We start from the raw sequence: 20,723 nt of genomic DNA on the forward strand, positions 1-20,723 counted from the left end.
CCAGACAGAGTGTGAATCCATGAGTCCATTACGTCCATGACGTAATCCGGAGGGGGAGAAACCCATCAGTCCCAGCGAGTGAAATATTTCAGATATGGAAAGCGGAGGCAGGTGTTTGCCATTTGGACCCCAAGTCACTCAGCTGAGAACAGCTACAATCTCCCACTCTCTGCTCATTAACTGACTTATTCACAAGCTTTAGGGCTTGCAGAACCACTAAATCATATACTCTGACCTGTTCGTGTCTTGAAATTACATGGAGTTAAGCAAAGCCGTGTTTGACTAAAATGTATCTTGTAGAATGATGTTCAAGCAGCCAGAAGACTTAATACTGTGTTTATACTGCAATATCAAAGAGCTTTATCTTTTGGAGAAACTGTCTCTTCTGAACAGACTTCTTTCTCTAGAGGCTATTTTTTTCTGTAAGAGCTCAGCAGACAAGTCCCATCTATATTATGATTCATTCTAGTAGCCATAACGTTCAAAGGTGGAATTTGTTTGTATGCAGAAGTCCAGTCTGAGTTGACAGAGAGGAAAACTTTGTCTGAAGTGCGCCTCACCATGGGTGCAAAGATGTTACCTAAAGACTAGGAAAGCCCACCTGAAGTCTCTCTAAAATGCACAAAAATATCCATGCAATTGCACAAATAGCCATGGTGCCGTGGTGAGTAAGGAATCAGTCCCTACAGCTGTCATCATGCTGCCTAGCAGTGTGTGATTAGACCGAGCTCATCAGGCACTGGCAAACAGCACTTAGGGTGGCCAGCCTGATATCCCTCAGCACCTTCCTTAGCTGCCTTGAAAAGTCACAAAGTCCACACCAAAAGGGTGCATGGCAAAAACATGAACAGCCCCATACTGACAATACTGTTCTGCTAGACTCAGAAGAAAAATGAGTTCACTTTCCTACAAACAACCGATTATTTGATGCATTCTACTGTGAGGTCCTTACAATAAGCAATAGCCAGGTGACAATGTGGATTCCTGGGAAGCCTCAGGGGAGGCTAGGAAAGGCATTAAGAAGCTTATGATAGTAATATTTTTGTGCAATTATCTTGAGAAAGGAACAGGGTCCTGAAAATACTTGATCCTACACATTGTGGCACAGAAAACTGACCTAACCTTTAAAAACAAATATCAAATTGGTTTTTTATCATTGACTAGTGAGACAATATCATTGTTTTATGAAATTATGATGGACAGTTTCTGGACAGCTGCAGGCATGATATCATTTTCTTTGGGACAGCAGGCACAGCTGAAGATTGAAAAGAGATACAGGAGCAAGAACTACAGGAATTACTTTCAGTAATTCCAGGCTAATACTCAAGCTCTCCTTAATTTCCAAACCCATCAAAACAGAGTTTAATCACACCAAAGCTACCCTCAGCACTCTCTTCCTCTCTCTCTTTTTGGCAGTACACTTTCCTAAGAGCTTTTGAACCTCTTGCCTCTCTTGTGCGCACATCTGTTTGCCTAAATCTTCAGCAAAGACATCTGAGGCGTGCTCAGAGATCTGAATTTTTATGAAGGTAAGATCAATCTTTAGCACTTAAGTGGCTAAGGATTTTGCAGTTAACCTTTATACCATTGCTGGCTAGGGTAAAAGGCTAGACCTGATATGCACTGAATCTTGACAGTGTTTGAGAGCTAGATTTAAATATTGCAATGAAATCATACCTAATTTTTATTCTATTTTGTAAATTGCTACTAAACTTTTGCTCCTTGATATGTAAAAAAGAATCAAGGTTTCCAATGGTTTGACTGAAGATCCTAAAGCAGGTGACATATATACTGGCTAGCATCTTATGACCTTCATGCTACATGCAAAACTAAAATGCCCTTTTTGGAAATAAAATACTGTGAAATGGTAAACTTGCAATACGTAATTCTGGACTTTCACTGAGTAACTCTTGCTTAACTTGGACACAAAAGGTGAATCAGACTTAGTAGTTAGTATGAGATCATCAGTGTTAGATAATTACTGTTGTCTTGTGTTGAACATCTCTATTTATACATATTGCTGCTCTTGTTCTCAGGTAGATTCTGATTTTTTCACAGTTGAAAGTCAGTTTTCATTAACATGTAATAACAACAAACTTTAAGTTGTATTGTTCTGTTGCTTCAAAACTATTGAAGAAAAAGTAACTGAACTGAAAAGTCATGTAGAAATATACAAAAAAAAAAAAAAAAAGAAGGAAGGAAGCTATTGTAATTTAACAAATGTTTAATTAGATTATGGCTATCTGAAAGTTTTCTTTTCCACTGCCTCTGAATACAAGGCTTTTGATGATCCAGAGCATGGCCAAGTAAAGGCTGGCTCTCTTGAGACAGCCTTTCACTTTGCTGAAAGGTGAAAACTTTACACACTGCGGACTTGCTCCTGAAGCAGTCATTGCTGTAACTGATGTGGAAAACTCAACTATTTTCACTGAAAAGCTGCTTCTGTATTAAACATGGAAATAGTGGAAGAATACATTTATTAATGAGTATGATGCAGCTATAATAAAGGTAAAAATCTTAATCTCCAAAGTCTTAAAATAAGAAAAATGAGGCTTTAGTAGAGATGCCAGAGCATTAAAGATATTGCAGAATATTCACCAGATTGCAAGCAGAGACTTGAAATGATTTTTATTTGGAGAGTTCCAGCCTACTTGTCATGAGACAATGTTCACTTACAGCTTCATGAGAAACCACTATCTATTTGATGTGGTGCATTTTGGAGGAACCCATCTGGACATCAAGAACTGGAAGGCTCCAGTACAGCAATCAGAATTATCTGGTGGCAAGTACAAGACCACTTTTTATTTTTCTCTGCACATCAGTATGTGTGGTCTAGCTTTTAAGTAGGGATCTGGGAGAGCCAACATGTGTCCAAGGAAAGGATTTTCCACTGAAATGATAGGAAATGCCTGTCTAATCCTATAAGGCCCCTCTTCATCTCCACCCTTGAAGTTTTTCTTGAGCTGATTTCAGCCTGAGCACTTTACATAACTTTATATGTGACTTTGCATAACTTTATTTGTTTTCTCCAGCCACTAGAACCATTAGCTGAATGATTCAAGCATTTCCCAGGGTTGGCATGTGAACCTTAGCAGATTAAGCTTTGGTTTCACATGTAGTTAGCATCTTCAGCAGTCTTTTACAGCCCTCATCTTGATACTATTGGACTCTGAAGCAGAGCTTTGTGCTAAGTCATTCCTGGACCATAACAGTTTATAGATGAATATTAAGGTAGACTTAATCCAACTTTGTAGGTAGCAGGGGCGCTAACAGTTCACTTTATGAAAACACTGATATTATCTGTGGCAATTCTGCTGTTGTAAGAGCTGTAGAGCCAATCATAAACCATGAGGTTTCCAAAGCCCTTTGTCAAATGCATCTGTGGGAGAGTGTAGTGAGCTCAAGTTATGAAGTGTGCAGCCTACACCCTTCCTTCCTGGCTTACAAAAGCTCTGCTTCGCTTCCTAGCTGTACAATATGGCAGCTTCTCCTTTGCTCAATCAGGAGCAACTGCACAGGATCCTGGTATAAGAAATGAGAAACTTTTACGGCATCAAGCATTTCCCACATTCTCTATTTCAGCTTTTCTTATTCTTTGCACTCTTCACTCAGTATCTGTCAACTTTCACATCCTGCTCTGTACCTGATATTTTCTAATTCTCAGATGCCACTTCTTTTGCCCAGGTACTTTGTAAATGACTCTGTTCACTGCCACATTTCTCAGTAAGATCTAAGACTGCAGCTTCTACCACACCACTTCTTATTATCTGCAAATGCCTTTCCACTTCTCACAACCAGGATCTCCTGCCCTCTCAAGCTGCAGGACTGCCTGGGTCCTTGGACCTGTGCAAGCTGGGGAGGCCAAATGCACTTTGCTCCTCTGAAGCCAACATCAGTTTACGAATGTTTGACAGCATTTGTAAACTCTTCATGTCAGTGCTGTGGCTTTCTGTCTAGGGAACTTCTCCTTGCTGCACGCATTTTGATCAGAACCAGGGACTGCAGGCACACAAGCACGTCACTATGACTTTGACTAAGTCAAATCTATCCATTCTTGTTGTGCCAGAGATTTCCCAGCCTTTAGCTGAAAATACTATGCCTGGTAGCCATCAGTATAACATAACATAACATAACATAACATAACATAACATAACATAACATAACATAACATAACATACTCTGTAATGTCTCTGTAGCTATTTTATTTCATGCCAAGGGCTTTTTTTGTCCTTTTCTCCTTGCCAGTCCTCCTTTTTAGATGCCATAGCCCCTGCTCTTGTGAATTCCTGCTACTAGCACGTGCTAGTGAACAAGGTTCATTGGAAATGTGTGGAGCTTTGCCACATTTGAGGAAGGTGAGCTGAGCAGATTCTGAACTCACCTGTGGACTTGGCTACTGAAGCTTTCCTCTGCCAACCAGCCCTGACTATCTGATGATACATGAAGGAGACATCTTTTATGTGCTAAGGAAGCCTCTCCAGCACTTTGGTAGATCACTCACCAACATGCATCTTTGTGCTGTCCAGTAATAACACACCAGAAACCCCTGAGGCCCCAGGCTGCATAAAATTAATGAGGTGTAGCATCTTCCCCATCATAATGTGTAATGGAATTATGAAATTGCTTTTGCTCATTTATTTAATGACAGTAAACTTTATAAATCAAAGCCTAACCCAGTGTGCTGCCTGTTTGTTTCATTCATGAACTTCCCTGCGACCTCATGGCTCTTGCAGTCACTGCTGCAGCTGGGCAGGCTAATGCGTCCGCATTAGCAGCAAATGTAGCCCCTTCCTGGCCTTTTCAGTCAGTTAGTTTATCCTTAGAAATTTAGAGCTGGCAGAGATTCCAGGGGAAATATAACGAGCATTACATTAGAAGCAGTGATGTGCTTTCCCAGGCTTCTCTGATCATGTCAGCTTATAACAGCGTGGTAGGTAATAAGCAGCATGCGACTGTTTAATGTGGCTGCTTTCCCTTCTCATGTTGCTCTCTGAGGGAGATGCTGTCCTCCCCTTCAATAACTCCCGGCTCCAGCACATTCGATCAGCCAACAGTGACTCCTACCCGGAACTCTGCTGCTTCCTCTGCCCTTCTCTGCTAGTGCAGCAGCGCGGGAACTGCGATGGGATGTGAGATGTCAGGAGTCCTGACAAGTTGTGAGTCTGGGGAGGGATTCTAGTTAACGAGTCTTTACAACTCACCTTTCTCTCCCCTTCAGAGAGAAGAAAACCTTGACCTGCACTAGGACGAATTGAAGGCTGGGATAAAGCACCAGCTGTAAGAGGGTGACAGTGGCCATGACCAAGTGTCCCTCTCCCTTACACAACCACAGCAGTCCTCCTTTCTCTCCTCCCTGCCTCCATCTGTTAGCATCTAGCCCTAGAAAAGCCATTGCATTGTGGATTTATGCCTGATAGGAATATGAGATTGCTCAGTCTTTCTAGCATTACTGGGCTTTGTTTTTCCTGTTTTAAATGCTCCCTGCTCTTGGTGTGACAATCACTGCTTCTGCTATTTACATTTAAGATGGACTATTTCTCCTAATTGTTTGCTACAGGAAAATTAAAGCGAGATTGGGACACCCCAGCCTAGACAGGTCAGGCATCCGCAGGGCTGTCTGATGCTGTGGGCTTGGCCAGGATGTCTGACTTGAGGAGAAAATGACACTGTGAGAGTTTAAAGTCACATCTTTACATGAGAAGTGATGGGGAGCACTGGGAGGGAGAACCCCAAAGTCTTAGTAGACTTTGCTGCTAAGGGTCTTTACCCTCTTTATCTTTAGGTTGGATGCAGGGGGTTGTTTTAGATGCCTTCAAATGTACCCGCAAAGGAGAACATGAGGAGACCCACGGGAACACTGTCCAGGAGGGACCATTATCCCAACAGGAAGATGGTCACTCTGTGACACCAAACACCCCATGCTCATGCTAATTCAAGGAGCAGGAAAGGCTGGGTCCCCATGGCCACTCAGCTGATGCTGAAGGGTGCTGGGAGAGACAAAGCCTTTTCTCCCAGGCAGAAACCACGCAGGCTTTCCCCAATATCCTAGCAGGGATTCAGCTGCGTGTTTTTCAGCCAGCTCTGCTCTCAATCTCCATTTGGAGTAAAAGCCAGCCCAAAGCTTTCAAGTGATGAGAGAGCCATGGGAGAGCTGACAGCATGAAGCATTTCCCTCGCCTGTTCTTCCTCCTCTCACCTCACCAGAACCCCTCTGGAACTTGCCTCACATCCCCGACACGCTTGAAATGTGGACAAAAGCCCTTGAGGTGCAGACAATAGAAAGGATAAAGCCAATGTATTAGGGAGCTAGTGGGAGCCTATCACACAGCGTTCCTGGAGCCAGCCTCACGGCTGGGGAAATCAAAGGAATGGCAATGCTGAAAGCTTTAATTAAAGACAGCGCTGAGAAGTGTCACCAGCTGCTCTGACAGCGTGTGCTTGGGGAAAGCCGGATGGCGTCGGTGTGGGAAAAGGAGGAAAGGGCCTGGAAGGAAGAGAAACTTTTCCCATGCTTTTATCGGCATGGGAGTAGGTGCTGGCAACAAGGGCTGTGAGGAGGATATTCATGTGTGATTCAGCAGGAGATGACAAGGAGGTAAAAGCCTTGTCGCCACATCGTGGCCGAGACAGGCCACTCGTTTCTGAGCTGGAGAGAACAGCTCCTCTTCTTCTTCCAACTCCTCTTTCCTCCCAGAAAAAAAAAAAAAAAAAAGAAAAAAGAAAAAAAAAAAAAGCTGTATACAGGCATCTAAAGGGAATTTGAAGGAAATGCTCAAGCCAAGGCTCTGCTGAGCCCGGGAGGGAGGCAGCAGCGGTGCAGAGCCGCTAGCTGCGGCACCAAGCTGGCTCCATCGCTCCCTCTGCTGCTCGCGGCCTGCAGCTTCTGCTGCCAGCCGCCTCCAAGGACGTTTTAACCCTCGTCTTCACACATACAAAGCAGAAAAACACTGTTAGAGAGGTCAAAATGCATTTTCTCCAAATCTAACATCATCTAAATTTGGAGCTGTGGCCATTCCTGGGATAAAATAGCACTTGTTTCCATAGGGTGATCCCAAACAGCCCCCCTGCAGCGCGGAGCACTGGGGTAAGGAAGGCAGCCAAAGGGACACGCACATTCACACAAGGTCACAGGCAGTGATCCCTGCAGCAGAGCAGCCCGTGGCCTCCCGCTCCCTCCTGCCCACGGGGCTGTGCGGCAGCTCATGGGGAAGGAGAGGCCAGGAAGGCCCCCGGTGCCATGCGGCTCATCCTGGCCAGCAGGCCGGGGGCTCCATATGGAGAGCAAAGCGAGGGCAGGTGTCATCCCATCACAAGAAGCTCAGTCCATCGACCAGACTGAGCCTCTGCTTGTAGGAGCGGGTTAACATGGAAGCTCTCACGCCAGGGAAGCCAGAATGACAAACCTGCTCCCAAGGCAAAATGCTCTGAGAAGAAAAAATGCTGGATGCAGATTCCTCACAGCACAAAAATGGTCAGATTACCTATTTGACAAACTGGCCTTTGTAAGGATTATTTTGAGTGAGTCCACACTTCTATGTAAAACAGAAAACTGCCATTGTTTTCTCAAAGTATTTTGTACACATCTGTTGATCAAACTGGGAGTCACCTGTAGTCCATGTGAATATCTCAAAGTGAAGTTCTGTGCAGGAGCCCCCCTCATGGCTGCATGGGCCTCCGCAGCACCTCTGTGGCAAGACCTCACGCTGGACACTCGTCTCCCAGCCTTTCCTGGTTTCCATCACCAGGCTGCTCTGCCAAGTCCCCTTCCCAATCATCCCCTGACTACGGATTGCTGATGTTTTCCCCTTTCTCACATACTCTCCAGGAGAGCACTCTCCTTCCTGTGGCTCATAGGCTCCCCATGGCAATAGGTGCTGCTTCCCACCCTGCCCCTCTACTGGGGTGAGGTGAGGGCAAGAAATCTGGGTAGGTGGGTGGGCGCTATGAAGATGACAGTGATCATCAATGCAAATACTCAAGTAAGGAAAGAGCAGCCTCTTTTGGAAAGGGGCTCCCCCAGTGTGCACTGAGAATGCAAGCAGCTCTCCTTCGGTCTGCAGTGGCAACAGAAAAGTTGCTTCTGATCAGGGTTCCTCTGGACTTACTTCTTTTAGGTTATTTTATACAAAGGGGTTGAGTTGCCTACCACAATGTGCCGGTGCCTTGGTTGCTGCTGCAGCAAGGTGCATTTGCAGCACACACACATTAGAGGGCTATCTAATGCAGTCATAATGCAGGAGGAAGGCAACTGCTTTGCCTTCCCAAGTGATGGGGGTCTGGGAGGAAGGGGTGCAGAGATTTTTATCCAGAAATACCTGCATGTGCTATCACATAGAACAAGAGCTGGCTCTTGCTGTGAGAGCAGAGGTGTCAGTGAGATAAAAGGTGTCTCGGACGTTTAATTTTTGAGTCCAAAGAAAAGGACAGAGGCAGAAGAGAGGGAAGAATTTTTAGAGTGGGAAGAAGCATTTTTAGGTGAAGCCTTCAAGCACAGACAGCACAGTGCAGTTCAATGTCATGCTGAAATAACAGGGCTAATTTTGGGACTGGCCCCACTCTAGCCACTGTAGCAAGGGTCATCGTTAAGTGACTTTTCCTGTGAGCCCCCTTCCTCCCAGCAGAGGTGATCTCTGTGCCCAGTAATGCTTTGCCTTACATTTAAGCCCCACAGCAAGCTTTACCAACTGTACATGTAAGGGCTTTGGCTTACCAGAAGCCTGGGACCCCTAAAATGGAAGGATTGGATCAGTCCTAATTTATTGATTTTTCTATGTCAGGATTTTATGCATCTGTCACAGATCTATGCTTTTCCTTCTGTTTCCTTGTCCCTGGTTTTCCCACAGACCTCCTTACTTTTAGCATTATGAGAGAAGGCTTTAGCAGAGCTCTGTGAGCCCACACTTCCTGTGATGGGACAACATCTGCCTGGGAAGTGCAAGCAATCCCGCCATTCCGAAACCTCGCAGCTGGAGATTCAAGGGTGGCTCAAGGCAAAGAGGCAATCAAGGAGGAGCAGCTGCTCTTTCTTGAGATCATAGTTTGAGTGATCTTGAGATCATAGCATTGCTCATGTTTGGATGCAGTTTTGCTGAGCTTGATGAGGTATCTGTGGTCATCAAAAACAGCCAGGCCCAGCTGCCTTTTTTTCTGCTGTAACTCGACTCTTGTAGCCATGCACACATGCAGTATGTGGCTCATTATTCACCTGTAGTGTTTGTCTATACCTTTCCTGGCACAGTGAATAGTGCTTTTGGTTATTTGATATGTACTTCATTTTCAAAAACAACAATCACTTCCCAGAATCCCAACATGAAAAAGGTCACAACGGGAAGAAGGCCAACGGGATCCTGGGGTGCATTAAGAAAAGCGTCTCCAGCAGGTCGAGGGAAGTGATCGTCCCCCTCTACTCAGCCCTGGTGAGGCCACATCTGGAGTACTGTGTCCAGTTCTGGGCTCCCCAGGACAAGAGGGATGTGGAGCTGCTGGAGAGAGTCCAGCGCAGGGCTACCAGGATGATCAGAGGCCTGGAACATCTACCATATGAGCAAAGGCTGAGAGAGCTGGGCCTGTTCAGCCTGGAGAAGAGCAGGCTGAGGGGGGACCTGATGAGCGTGTATAAATACCTCAAGGGAGGCAGTGAAGAGGAGGGGGGCGGCCTCTTTTCAGTGGTGGGCAGGGATAGGACTAGAGGAAATGGCTTCAAACTGAAGCATCGGAAGTTCCACAGGAACTTAAGGAAGCATTTCTTCACTGTGAGGGTGACAAAGCACTGGAACAGGCTGCCCAGAGAGGTTGTGGAGTCTCCTTCCTTGGAGATCTTTAAAACCCGCTTGGATGCAGCCCTGTGCCACGTGCTCTAGGTGACCCTGCGTGAGCAGGGGGGTTGGACTCGATGACCTCTGAGGTCCCTTCCAACCTTCGGCATTCTATGATTCTATGATTCAATGATTCTATGATTCTCTTTTGAATATAAGCAATCAGAGGTAGGAAAACCACCCATTTGTCTAGCCATGAGGTGTCTGGCAAGGTGACAGAAATGAGCTTGCGATGTTGGGTCAGTGAGTTCAGTGCAGAGTTAGGTTCTGCTGCCGGTGAGTCTCCAAAATGTACTTCTGAGACTGTTCCATTTGGTTTTGGAAGCACCTCACAGGCACCTTCAACTCTGTCCTTGCGATTCCTGCATTATGGGACCTTGGTGGGAGAGGGCTCCCTGTTGTGACAGCTGTTTAAAGGAGACAGGAAAATAATCTAGGAGAGCAACAACCGCTAGGCTTTAGTTAGCTAATTTTATTCACCAACACAAGATCTTTGTGATAACAATATCCATCATTAACTGGTGCAATTGCTATAGGAATCTGCGTTCAATTAGGAAATAGCAACTAGCAATCAGTGCACACTAATGGAGCACACTGCTTGCCCCAATAAAATGCTATAGCATTTCTTCACCCTCATTGTACAGGGGCCTCTCAGCCTTGCAAGGAGTTGGCAATTGTTCACATATTTCTTCTGTCTGAATATGCAGAAGGAGTTACCTCGGCCCAGCAATCCAGGCAAGAGGAGGAGAGAGATACTCATGGTCCAGTTGGAGGAGCTGCTGAGGTGTCATTCCTGATCCCTGCTCAATTTGTCAGTGCTGGACTGTCTTTTATACCCTTATGGAAGGAGTATGTGATGGCTCTGGTCATCCCCATGAGGTGCTCCTTCCAGAACCGTCAGGTGAGTTCCATAAGATTATCTGCTCTTCGTACCATTGGCGAGATGGGTTTTGGTCCCTTATTGAGTGTTTTGCAAGTGTATCAGTTCTTTAGCCCGATGGGCATTGTTTGCAAATCATAGCAAAGTGAGACAGTCCTGCCTCCACAAGACTTCCTACTTCCCCATTTTTTTTGCTGTGGGGAGAGTACCCAAATTTTCACCATTGCTTTTCCGACACGCTGGCACAGTTTGTGCAGTTCAACAGTTTTGGTTGTTAATTCTTTACTCATCCATCCCTACCTTTAGCAAAGATTGATAATACAACAGAGAGTGTTTAGCAGATCGATAAGTGCCTTTCTGCCTTTCCAGGGGCCTTTCTATTTGGCTTTCTGTAATAAGGAAACCATGATCTGCTAACACAATTGGGAAGCTCTCACCTGTTGAATTTCGGGAAAGTAATCCATGGAAAAGTTGGGGTCACATTCAGAAAGGGAATTGGGCACCCAACTTGCGAGGGGCCCCTGAAAACAGGGAGCAGAGCAGCCAGAAGCAGGGGAGACCCAGAAAGGAAGGATATGTCTGAAATCCTGTATGTGCCCCAAGTCTTAGTACCATCCTACAAACTTGACATGGCCACCTGAGGAACTGATGAAGTGAGGTGAAGACTCTATTAAACAACTCCTTTTTCTTTGAAAACGTGCATGGGGGTAGAGGGCTGCTGGTGCATTTGTCTTCCTCTTTGGTGCCACATTGCCCAGCCACGAGGTTGAATCTGCAGCTCTGGGGAGGGCTGTGCTGAGGCTGGAGCAGGGCCAGGGCTGCCTCCCCCCTGCCGCAAAGTGGAGGTGAGCGAGGTTGCTGCAGGGGTGAAGAGAGCTGAACAAGCATCTCCAACCTTGTGTGTGTCCATGTTCCCTGAGAGGGAACAGGGGCTGCTGCAGATGTTTGTGCCTGCATGGACACCGAGCCCCTCGGCTGTGTGCCACTTCAGCCATAAGGTAACGTGTGTTTTTCTGTCTTGCCAGGTGGCATGTGGATGGTTACGCATCTGCATCCAGAGAAGGTGCCAGAGAGCTCCTCTGTCTCTTGTTAATTACCAAGCAGGTAAAACAAACTGTAATTTGAAATGGGCTTTATTTTCTGCACATGTTTTGATGTTGCTCCCCAGTGTCAATAGAACAGAGAGCCTGAAGGAAAATTCCACTTCAGACACCCACCAGCTGCTGCTGACCTAATCGCTCCCTCCCTCTTCCCAGGGCAATCCCGGTCCAGGGCATGCGGAGCTCTCTCTGGGGGCAGAGGTGTTGCAGTGCAGACTGGTGAGCACGCCGTGCAGCGCCTCGTGTAGCACTGGGGTCAGAGGCTGCCTCTCCTGCTGCTTATTAAAGCTAGCAGTAACAGAGCAGACATGCTGTGGACAGCTTTCCTCCTAGAGCACATCTTCAAAACAGAGAAGCAGGGCAGGATTTTAAAAACTGGCTGTCTAAAGCTACCTTCCCCAAACCTTGTTTAAGCCTTAAAGCCTCAAGAGACTGACTAAAGACAGGCATCCTGTGTGGCATCGCCAAATGAGTCTGAAGCTATTTTAAAGGCTTATTTTTTAACCGCAAGTACTGGTTTAAAACAAATGCATGCACACTTCCTGGGGCCTCAGAAAACCCAGCAGCCAGCACAGGCACAAAACAGGATTCTTTGGGTACAAATACACAGGAGCAAGGGTAAAGGAGCAGGGTAAGACCAGGTCACAACAACTGATAAATTCATGAATATAGTCTCTTGAATATTTATTGTAATTGTAAAAGGAAAAAAAAATCTCCAACAGAAAAATAAACAAAATCCACTTGGTATACATAAGTCACATACGAACAGAATATCCAATGGAATACACAGTCTCTACTTCTACATAGAATTAAAACTCTGCATGTGGATAAAACTTGTACTTCACGTTCAGACAAGAGCTCCCATGGATGTACGCAGAAGATTCACAACATTTGTCACCCAGCAGCATTTTAAACTAACATATTTTTTAGAACCACAGTCACTATATTGCAGTAATAGCTGGGGGACGAGGGATGGGTTGAGGCTCACCCCCTCATAAATGTATTCTAAGCACGTACTTCAACTTCTCGTCAAGAAATAGCAAATAAGTTAGCTTGAGGGAGCCAGAACAGCTACATATTTTCAAGAGAAGCATTTATTTTTTATTTATGTAATCACATGTCTATGAGGAATAATAAAAATACCAGGTAAAATTATTTGCCAGCCCTTGAACAGTCAGGTCACTTAGCAGTAAAAAATCTAGGTAATGCATCCTCAGTCCTGTGGCAGCCTGTATATCTATATTTAAGTTGTACCTCATATGATGACTGTTAACTTTGTCTGCTGTTCAGCTGAAAAGACATTCAGAATTTTCTTTTTTTTTTTTTCTATTAATCCTAAATCACTCTCAAGACACATTTTCATTTCACTCTGATCTATTAAATTTTGCTGATGGTGTCATGGCATCATGGTATAGAAAGAGGAAAGTGTTTTGAAAGCATCTCAGGCCTTTGCAAGTATTGTGGTATGCTCCTTAATGCAATCTGGCTATTTCACCTGCTTGCAGAAATTATTTGATGCTACAGAAAAGGTAACTATGCTACTGGTTTCCAGCAGGCCTTAGAGTTTGGTTCTTTTCCTGGTCAGGTTAACTAAAAAACAAACAAGCAAACAAAACGCCTAAGCCAACCTCGTACATTTCACAAAACTCTCTCAGTTCAATCTCAAAATCTACTTATGTACATTTTATCATGATGCTAATGAAAACAATTGGTTATGGAAATCATTCAGCTAAAGCAGTTCCTCCCCTTGGCCCAGATTCGGTGCCTGTCACCATTTAGAAAATTCCCAGAGCACATGGCTTGTTCCTTTGAAACCAGAGATGCAGCAGGAATTAACAGAATTAGCTCCTTCTCTGCAGAGTCCCTAGGCACAGCTGGGAACCACTGGCAGTCCAGAGATTCAGGGTTTAAAGTAACTAATGTGCTTAAGGGTTGAGCTGAATAGAAACTGGCTTACTCACATGCTTACAGAGTTGTTAGAAATATGCAAGGTTAACAGGAAAGGAAAGAAAGTGCTGGGTTGTTTCCTCTTCATTTCACACTTCAGTTCTGGGCTGTATTTTGTTCCCGTTTGCACTGCAACTTTGCTGCTAATGGTGGAGTTACTCCACCGTGAGAGCTGGTAACAGGCGAGTGAAGAGCTAGGTCCGTATTTTTAGGAATGTGGTTTTTGCCTTTAGGATCTAAAGAGGGTTAAGAAACTTAATGGACAGAGGAGATTGATTAAGGTGTCCCTCCACGGTGCTGGACCATTTTGACTGTGACCTGCAAACTGTTCCTACAAATGTGAACTTGAGGCATCCGCTGAATTTGCCATGTCATCCAAAAGAGTACTGGAGGCTTGTGTTTAGTATTTCAGGTAAGTACTATGTATTAACTCTCTCTGATTAAGGAAAAAACATGTTCACATGATATTATGCATTACAGGCAGACAGAGCATATCACTAATTCTTTCAGGAATAAACTACTCTCTGTAAGTGCTGAGTGCCAAGAGGGGTCCTTCAATGCTTCTAGAGAACATGCTTTAAAAATCTATGCAGATAGGATAAAAGGCTAATCTTCTGATTGAAAGCATTGCCCCACTACTGTCCATATAACATTATCATTTTTGAAAAGGACACTCACGATTCTAAAAGTAAAATTGACATGCACTTGCAGTAAACATACAGATATCTTTTACTATTGTTTCACATATGAAAAATACGTTAAATGACTTAAGAATATTCTTACACTACACTGGTAAAGCATTTACTATATAAATTTTACTACAACACATACAGATACTAGAAAACCTTTGAGCCACACAGGCATCATCAACAGCTTATCACACATACATGACACTTCTCCCTTTCACACAAGTTTATATACACTGAGTAAGTCATTAAATATTGCACTTATTGGCCCATGATCCCTCAGTTTTGAGGTATTCAAAAAATAGAAAACATATCTATTTTTATAACACAGTTTCATGCAACATTTAAGACATTTCAGTTCCACAAACACTAGTATATGTTACGCATTCTGACAGTCTGACTGAAGCACGACATATCTGACATTATTGACAAAATATTAAATGAGAATTACAACACAAACAGATTTCATTTAACACCAGTTGCAGGTACATGTCAGGATTACTCAAGGAAATTTATCACCAAAAGTAGTAAACAATCCCTAGCTTCTATTTCTGCATGTTACGCATGACCCTGAAGCGATGGGAAGATTAGGATTTATGCTTTTCTCCCCTTCCCACTCCTTCCCCCAAATCAAATGCCAGGTACCTTGGGCTATAAATGACAGGCCATTTACACCTGCTTCAACTATGGATGATAATAATCCTACAGTCTGCAAATTCAAGCCAGCGGATCTCTGGTGCTAGTGAGACTTTCTGGGTAAATTCCACTCTGGCACTTAGGGAAGGCTTCACTGAGCATGAGCAAGTAGCGGTGGGAACTGAATGAGTGTCAAAAACGTACTGCTCTATATGCATACTATGCATGCGCAGTTGCAACTGCTGTTTAAGTTAGCATCCATGTATAAATACAGATTAAAAAAAAGAAAAAATATTTTTTAAATAACCATTTGATAAAGAAAACTGACCAAAAAAATAATGGAAACTGAGTTGCGTCTTGAATTGAGACCTTACAGATGAAGAGCTTTGGAGAATTTGGAGTCAAACCATACTGAAGGGACTGTGTACAGATTAAATGGTGTAAATTAAGAAAACCCACACCCTCCGTTGGCACAAGTGAAGGTATTTTGCTTTAACCCCTGTGAGGATTTTCATCCTTGCAGTTTTATGTCACAAAATCTGAACGAGTCCTGCTGAAGAGGAACTTGCATGCTGTATGTCTGCATGTGAAACAAGCCAAGGGGGAATCTGTCCTAACAGCAGAACAGTTATCTATTTAGTCAATGCCCTTGAAAATGCCAGTTACGGACTTGTCTCTCACAAGTGAATGCAATAAAGAGTAGTTTCAGGGGAGACTGACTTTTGAAGTTTTGGGTTCTCTTTTCAATTGCAAGTACAGCACCACTTGTCTGCTATTGAAGAAGCAAAGCCGTCCTCATCAGAGACGGGATTTGTACCATCATTTTTTCCCTTAAAAAAAGACAACTGAAGTCAAAGCAGTCTCAAAGTTAGGATCAAACTCCAGCAGACTTTGTGCACCATAAAATAGCACTTCATTCCTAAAATAAAGAAGGTGCAGGTAGTACGGCTGGATATACAGAGCTAAGGAGACTGGGAAGAAAACCTAATTTTTCAAACCGATGCTCTGGAAAGGCCACATAGATGCAGTTGCTCAGGTAGTTTCTCTATGCGTACAGTCAGGATAAGCACAAAGGAACAAACAGTCCCAGGTAACAGTCACGTACACAGCGGTTCAGAGAATATATTTTGACAGAAGATCAGGCTAGCTCGTAGGTATTTCAAACACCAACAAACAGGTCGAAGTAAATCAAACCAAGAACAAAGAACCGAGGGAGAAACATGTTACTCGGGCTGTAAGGAGCAGCTGCTCGTGCACATGAGCTCCCATCGGCACAGCCAACATGCACGTGCAGGCTCTGCTCCGCAGGGCTTGCAGCTCATGGGGCAGCTCCCAGCTATTCCCGGGAATGTCTTCTGCGCCAGGCAGCTCATGCAGCAAGCAGGGCACTGTCCCAGCAGGACAAGGCTGGTGTACTAGCCATGCACCACAGCAGCCTGCCACCAACAGCATTTATCAGCCTAGATGGCACCTCGGAAAATGGGTTGTGCGGGATGAGTTCAGCTGGCACTATGGAGTCAGACCCTCTGCCGGGAGGTGTCTAGTCCCTCAGAAACTTGCCGTGCTCTGTGTCTCACCTGCTGTCCCAGACCAAACCTCAGCTGAAGTGGCTCCCTGTGGCTGCCTCCCATGGTATTCAGTCCTAAATCTGTGCTGAAAGGGACAGCAAATGGGTGCAAAGCCAAAGCATCCTGGGTTTTATCATGGGAGTGCTTTTACACCAGGAATTGTGATGAGGCAGAAAATAGTTTTGAATTTATTATAGTCAATTTAATGATCCAGGCTGTTTGTATCACTACAAAAAGTCTTTTGCTAGCTTGAACCTTGCTTTTGACAGAACTGTGCTACAACTGTGTTTAGATCAGGTATTCCAACAAATCCTAATTCTGTCTTCTCCAGTGACTAGCTTAGAGGCAGTGGCTATGAGATATGAGTGACTGCATGGTTAAATCTGCGCTTGATCAGGTTGGGATGAGACTTCTGAAAGGGCTCAGTATCAGGCTAACCCTGTTTTCAATTAAGAAAATTGCTGTTCTATCACAGAAGTCAGCAAGAACAGAATTAGGCCAAGATATAATTCAAATAATTTAAAGTAGAATTGAAAATCCCGGTCCTGCTGTTCTCCCAGAACTCACACTCATACTCAAGTTTCAGAATGTTTGGGGAAATGACAATAAATTGCTTCCAAAAAGAAGGTTCTGGGTTTTCCCTACAATAGCCAGGTTCCAGCTGAGAACTGAAAGGATAGTACTGAGCTATCATTATCTAGAAGTGATTCTTCTTGTCTAAATCTGACTAAAATCTATAGCAAAAATCCCAGCATTGCCATGTCTGCAAAATCCAACTTTTCAACCTATTCAAGCCATTTAACCTGTCTTCCTTTCACATTTTGGCACTGCAGACATTTTTTGGTGTTGAGAAATGTCAACCTAGTCCTAAAGCCAGTCTAATAGAAAGAACACAGTTAATGCTTTCTTAATTATACCATTTAGTTAAAAAATGTCACTGTGACCCAAATAATGCAGTATAACACAGGGCAAAGATGTAAGAAACTGCTGCTAATTATTAGAGTGAGAACTGTTTAGCATTGTGACATATGACTATTTTTTAACATTTGTCTTCACAACCTTTTTCTGATTTTATGGATTTATTCAGTTCAACTCCATAAATGTTGACAACTATTTATTACTCCTAAAACTTTTAAATATCTTGTGAATTTCTGATTGTCTTGTCAAAAAAACAGATATCCTCAGCAAAGTCAAAATGAGGTCAAATTCCAGCTCACACCAGCAGCATCTCTATCATGGGGCTGAGATGAAACCTGGGGCCTTTGTAGCGTAGCAATGGTGCTCAGTGACTGAGTGGAAGATGAAATTGCTAAAAGCTTAAATATGCAGATTTGCAGGAACATGACAAGAAAGTTTTTGGCCATGAGCATGATATATCTGGCTTTGTCAGCAGTGACAGCAGAAGTTTATTACCTTATGCAGGTAGACTTGAAAAGAGCTATTCAGCCCTCCACTATTGGGGCAGGTATTGGCAGGTTCTCTCTGATGAAGGATTCAGAAATTAAGTCCGTTTTCAGAAAGATATTAGGCATGCAGTTCTCAAGGAGATGAAAATATAGTACAGGATGAAATATCTACTATCTCTGAGGATCTGGACACCGGTACTCTGAGGAATGAAAACCCTTACTTAGCTGGGAACTTGCAGGGGTGTTCTTTGCTGTAAATCCAGAGGCTTTGGGTCCAGGAAGGCTGGAGGTTTGTCCTTCCTACCCCCTGCAATTACCAAGCAGCCATGGTGCGTATATTAAGTGAGCCCAGGTTTGCCAAGGCATTATGCTCCAGGAAATGTCCCTTGTACAAATGATCTGGACGGAATGAGCGATTAGCTCGCTAGAGTAATATTTCTAAATTGATTTTTCAGTAAGGAGAAATTATAAGTGGCTTCAGGAAGCTTATTCTGAAACACCTTGGCCACTACCCCAAGGATTCAAGCATATAATTTGAAACTGATGAAGCAGGAATCAATTCTAGGCAAATGTGGTCTGAGGACATGGCACCAGCTGAAGCAAGTACAATGTAAAACAATAAAAAGAAAAGAGAAACTAATAGCCATCTTGCATGCAAAAAACAGATGCTAAAAGAGGATCGTCCTCACAAACTAATAATAGCATCTCTATATACATACTTGACCAGCTGCTGATGTAAAATAAAAGACTTTTCTCCCAAATAAATTAATCAGACGATATAAATAAAGGCATATAGACCATTCATAAATACTCTGTTGGCAACAGAACAGCCTGGAGCTGCCTTTGTTGGTGGCTGCATTAACAGCCACAGTTGGGTTGCTGTGGAGGGGGGGTGTCCTTTAGCCGCGTGCTCTGCTTGCTGGCGGCAATCGCGGGATCCGTCTCCAGGCTCTCCGACATCTTGTCACAGATGATATCCACGAGTCGCTCAAACGTCTGCTTGACGTTAATGTTGTCCTTGGCACTTGTTTCAAAAAATTCAAAACCTAATAAAATAAACAACATGCTGGTTGTTTATTCCAATACTTATTCTAAGTATTCCAATCTGCAGCTTATTCCAACTTATCCCAGTCTCTCCAATAAACACACAAACCTCTACTGAGGATGAGAGAATGGAGAGAGAGAGGCACAAAGTGAACATAGAAGAGCACACACGGTATTGCAAGAGCAGTTACGTTTGCAAAACAATCAGAGAAACTACATTAGAGTGATTTGCTCCCAGCTAAAATCATGATTGGCCCCAAAATGTATTCTACTGTTAAAATGGTTTCATAACAAAATTGACATTAGTTTGAGAGGGCTGCTCTGTTTGAAATATCCTATATGTCTGGCCACTGTGAAAGAACAATTCCCTGTTTTCCATTTCTATTAGGTCCTGCTAAGCATTATTCCACTGCAGACAGCTATTTCCATGGTGTCATTAACCAGGTGCCAAAACAGAAAATTGCACCTGGAAACAACCAGGTGAGAGAAGCAAGCAAGGCAAGGGAAGAATTGTGTGAGCTCTATGCAGAACAGAGGAAAATCTGTTGAGACAAAGGCACACACCTCCAAGCCAAAACAGCACATAAATAAATTAGCAAACATACATATTCTTTCCTCCTTAATTTATGTATATAGAGGGATTTTTTTCATCTGAGTACTATTGGAAAGGGAAAAATTAGAGCATGCAGGGGCCAGGCAGCTTGCAATTCCTCTGCTTTCTGCCTGCACTGGAGCTTCCCCTCCTACTGCTGCTTCTGCACCTCCTCTGTCTTCTGCTTATTTGTTTTGTAAGTCTTTCCTCCGGTGCTCCGCCTTATCCCACTGTTACCACATTGCTCTCACCTGAGGGTTCCTTGGCAATTTAAGACTACAATAACTACGTATTTCTAGTGCCTAAGGGTTCAATATTAAGGTTTACAAAACACCTAATCCACTGGTAATCTTACAGAAGGGTCTGAGCATCCGCAGAACTATTTTGATCCTTGCTGATTAGTGCCATGTAACAACATACAACTACCATGGTAGTTTGTTAGGAGGAGAATCACAGTCAGAAAATATCAGTCACTTTAAACTCTTGACAGTAAGGGTGAAAAAGAGATAAAACAGGTGGGTTTTTTCTTTTTTCTTTTTTTTTTTTTTTTGGCATATGGTGTGTGCTTTCGAGCAAATGGGCTAATTTTTATTTCAGAAGGCCATTTAAAAATTAAATGCAACTACTTAGATAACACTAATACCATGCGTTCAGTATACCCTCTAAATAAGATATAATATGCACATTTAATCCAATGTGCAATCTTAATGAATAGCTTTTGCATGTTTGAATATTAGTGTAGATTATAGTACATAATTATATTTAGCTTGGCATGATATCCCAGTGTGTGCTAATAACCAGTGCAAAAACTTTTCTTCTCTGTTCTAAATATCCTTAATATTTTTAATTTACACAAAGTGCCTTGTGCTGAAGTGCCACGAACTGCTAAATTGTTTAATAGCATAGGAACTAACTGCAACCCAAAGTTAGTGTTTGTGGTTGGTTTAGATAATAAACCCTTAGAAACACAAACATTGTAAACGGATTTATTCATGCAACTTCCATTAATGTTGATGTGAGGTTAACCCTCCAAGCTTGAAAACTTCTCC

General features: G+C 43.5%; 1 protein-coding gene across 1 annotated transcript in view; it reads right to left on the reverse strand.

Annotated features, from left to right (window-relative positions):
• Nucleotides 1–12,612: 12,612 nt before the first annotated feature.
• The window catches only part of RAB3C (RAB3C, member RAS oncogene family), a 61,274-nt gene continuing 53,163 nt past the window's right edge, over nucleotides 12,613–20,723 (reverse strand). The window contains exon 3 of the mRNA XM_026037208.1: nucleotides 12,613–19,084. Coding sequence (XP_025892993.1) covers nucleotides 18,897–19,084 — 188 coding nt within the window. The 3' untranslated portion in view covers nucleotides 12,613–18,896. The remainder of the gene's footprint in view (nucleotides 19,085–20,723) is intronic.

The sequence above is a fragment of the Nothoprocta perdicaria genome, unplaced genomic scaffold (genome assembly GCF_003342845.1).
Source record: "Nothoprocta perdicaria isolate Ctin4 unplaced genomic scaffold, notPer1 scaffold_1, whole genome shotgun sequence".
Lineage (NCBI taxonomy): Eukaryota > Metazoa > Chordata > Aves > Tinamiformes > Tinamidae > Nothoprocta > Nothoprocta perdicaria.